General features: G+C 49.1%; 1 protein-coding gene across 1 annotated transcript in view; it reads left to right on the top strand.

The window, feature by feature from the left end:
- The first annotated feature begins 1,157 nt into the window (after positions 1-1,157).
- The window catches only part of CUNH6orf118 (chromosome unknown C6orf118 homolog), a 32,252-nt gene continuing 29,735 nt past the window's right edge, over positions 1,158-3,674 (top strand). Inside the window, exon 1 of the mRNA XM_023706510.1 lies at positions 1,158-1,234. Coding sequence (XP_023562278.1) covers positions 1,171-1,234 — 64 coding nt within the window. The 5' untranslated portion in view covers positions 1,158-1,170. The remainder of the gene's footprint in view (positions 1,235-3,674) is intronic.

Below are 3,674 nucleotides of genomic sequence, written 5' to 3'. Positions count from 1 at the left end.
CACATAATATGAATACTGAGCAGTCCCAAGATAACTGGAGATTGAAGAAAGTTGGTGACAGCAGCTTCAGTCCAAATCTTTGGAAAAGCAGACAGTTAATAGCGTAAGTTCAAAAAATAATGCAAGTGCTGACTCAAGGCCAGAGACCTAAGAGCCTGAGGTGCTGAGGTTACCCATGTCCCAGAGCGATGGCAGAAGAGTAATATCTCAGCTCATGCAGCCAGGCAGAAAGAAGACTTTCATTTTTCCCTGTATTCTCCTCAGAGCTACAGTGGGTTGGATGACACCCCTGACCTGTGAGTCACAGCTCTGATAGACTCCAGAACGTCCCCATTTGAAGAATCTGATTGGCTTTGTGAACACACACACACACACACACACACACGCACGCACGCACACACACACACACACACACGTGCGCGCGAGCAAAAATGCCCTAGAACACCTGGCTCCGTTCCTGTAGCTAGCCAGGGGAGAGAAGGGAAGGAAAGGTGTGGTACCGCTCGCTCCCTCGGAAGGGAGCGCATTTTCAGAGTTAACTTCCCAGAGCAACCAGTCAGCTTCTTACTGCACCCTAGTTCTTTCCAGCTGGAAAAACTCAATACAATCACACGTTTCAAAGTTCAGGAAAGTTTTGTTTTTTCCTTGCTCTCCCTCGGCTACCCTGAGCACGAAGGATAAACTACGTGGTCAAACACAGGCTCTTATGTTCCTTCAGTGTGCGCTCACCAATGCTGGCCAAATTATTGAACCTTGCCTCCTCATAGATTTCTATCCCCTGGGAAATAAAAGTAAATAATGATATTACACCAACTCGATCGTTTAGTGAATGACTCCACATCAGAGCTACAGTCGCAGGGCAGTTGGCAGGATTCTGCGCCCCCCCCCCCCGCCCTCACCCCCCTACGACCTGCGCAGCTTTACAGGACATGAACATGATCAGTCGCCTTCTGCTCCACGAGTTTTGGAAAAGAATCAGATCCTGAATACTTTTCCCGCAGTTTTAATCGTTTTGATGGTTTTCAAAGCATAGAAAACGTTACAGTAAAAAGTAAAACACTCCATGCTGTGCTCCGAGAGGCAGTTAAAAGGGGTGGAGGGGAAGCTGGGGCTTCTACTGGGAGGCAGCATAGCCTCTGGGGGATGGGGTTCTGAATGTTTACGGTTCCCATGGTGACCGCTCACCTCAGCAGGGAGAGGCAGAGCGACATGGCGAAGGATCTAGAGCCTAAATGTAAGCGGACTGTGAGTGTCTGTGTTTGAATCTTGGTGTTTGGTGCCTGGGAACAGGGTGACTCCGGCCCGGTCACGAAAAATGGAATTTTTCTGAGGGGACTGCAGATTGCTGGGATTTAAGATCAGATCTCTGGTATGTGGCTCTTCAGACCTGAAGATAGGGGCAGAGAAAACTGTGAGGTCTAGAAGGGAGAAAGGTAGGTAAGGGGTGCGCCCTGCGTAGCGTGTGGGAGTGTGGGGTGAGTAGTGTAAGTTGTGTACTGCGTGGTGTATCTGAATGCCCGAGTGTTCGGTGTGTGCAGGCGTGTGAGTGTATGTGTGAGTAGTCGGGAGGAGGAAGAGGAGAGGAGGCAGGCAGATCTGCGACCATTTCAGGGCACTCTTCCTACGAATGCGGGGCTTTTCTGGGGTCTCCCATGGCTGCCACTGTGGCTGCTCACACTGCAATAGCCCCTCTGAGCTAACAACCCACCTGCTGTGAGGGGGTCCAGTCTCACACCTCAGGCCTCCCTCTGCTGCAGCTCCTCTGAGTGTGACGTACAGGAGGAGAGTCCCACCTTGAGAATCCAGTCTTCGCTCCCAGGAAACACTGATCCCTGGTGCAGAGGAAAGCTGGGAGCACCGAGCAGAGTCTTCTTGACACAGTGTGTGAAGATGGTCCCATGTTATGTTCTTGAGCTGCCCTCAGCACTGTGCACCTGTCCCAGTCAATGGGTATGCTAGGAGCCAGGCAGTGACCTCTGGAGATCCCTTGTACATGTCTGCTGCCACTGGCAATGGTCTGCACACCTGAGAGTGGGGTGACCGCATACCTGTGAGTGGAGTGGCCACACACCTGCTCCAGGTGCTGGGTGGACACACCACCTGGGACTTTGCTTGCATCTCCCAGCTTCTGAGGCGTCTTTCTCTTTAAGGAACAGGTGAAGAACTCAAGTCTATATGCCCTACAGAGGCCTCTGGGAGCAGTCGGAAGTGTCTTTCCTTGACAGTCTCTGGGGGTCCCTGGTGTGGTTAAGAATACTTACCCCAACTCCAAGTGACTGCTTCCCTCTTGTTTTTTCCCTCATGGGACACCAAATCTACCCTTGGAAATCTGCTATATCCTCTTTCCTTTGTTCTGCCACAGTAATGCATTTCTGAAAATGCAAGACTGAAAATAGCACCCAACATGAGTTTAGTTCTGTGGTTCACAGGGCTGCATGAGCCCACAGGGATCTGCTTAGGGTTTCTCTGCTTGAGCAGAGGTGTTAGTAGCAATGCACACTTTTTTGGAGCCCTGAGATGAATCCTTCCCAGGCCCTCTGCTTCACTGTATCTCCAATTTACTCTGGCAGAGGACCACAGGTGTCCTCTTGTTGCTTTTAACCAAAGCCTTTCCTAAGGCCTTGCACTGTGACCTCAGCCTCAGAGCCAGTCTGGTCATAGGATCCTGTACTTTTGTTGAAATCTTGGAGTCCCTTCTAGTCCTCTATTACTTGGGACTATAGCTAAAGAAGCTTCTCCGCTTTTAGTTGCGTTTACAGTTAGTTTGGGTCTATCCACATGATGGACAAGACTATCATTTTAAAGTCCATCTCCTGAAATGTACCAGCAAAGTCCCCTTATCACACACATGAAGGCAAGACATAGAGACCTGCCTCCCATATCTGGCACCTGAGAAAGAGCCTCAGGTAAGATCCATCCCTCTGTTCCTGCAGCTCCCCTGCCCTCTGCAGTCACCACATGGTGACTTGTGGCACATGGTGTCCTCCTGCTGAGGCACTTATATGGCAAATATGCCACAGAACTTAAGACTCCTGGAGGTAGGATTTTTGTTTCATCTCCCAAGACACACAGCTCACAGTTAGGCATACAGAGTTTGTATTATTCTTCAGAAGTCTGGAAACAGCACTTCTTTCCCACATTGATTCATTAAGCAGAACAGTGATTGTGAACCTTTCATGAAGGTTCTAATACCAGTAACACAAAGTTCATTCTCTTGAGAATTTGTAAAAATAGTTCTAGATGAGTGCATAGAAGGCAGAGTGTGTCCAGCCACCATTCCAGGGCTGTCACTGGGGTCCAGGAAGAACCAAACAGTCCACAAAGTTATGTAAGAGTTTTGGGGTAACAGAGGACATGGGAGGGGTCCTCTGTGTTCCCTGGGTCTCCTCTGGCGGACCTGCCTTCCTGGGGATCCACTGGCTCTGCTCTGAGTTCTTTCCATTGACACCTCCCAGGGTACTTGCTGGCTTTAGGGAGATAGGATAGGGATGGTCCTGAAAGAGCACTATGGAATTCCACAGATTTCAAGGTTCCAAGTGAGGAGACAATTCGGCAGAGCTGCGAAAGTTTTGGCTTTGTTGATTTACTCTTTATTAAAAATTTATTTATTTTATTGACACACACTTGCAGTGTAAAATGTTCACATGCATAATACATCTTAGTTTCTTCTTCTT

This window comes from Octodon degus, unplaced genomic scaffold (genome assembly GCF_000260255.1).
Source record: "Octodon degus isolate 3935 unplaced genomic scaffold, OctDeg1.0 scaffold00261, whole genome shotgun sequence".
Lineage (NCBI taxonomy): Eukaryota > Metazoa > Chordata > Mammalia > Rodentia > Octodontidae > Octodon > Octodon degus.
Note: the sequence above shows the minus strand (reverse complement) of the source record. Positions and strands in the feature narration are given on the sequence as shown.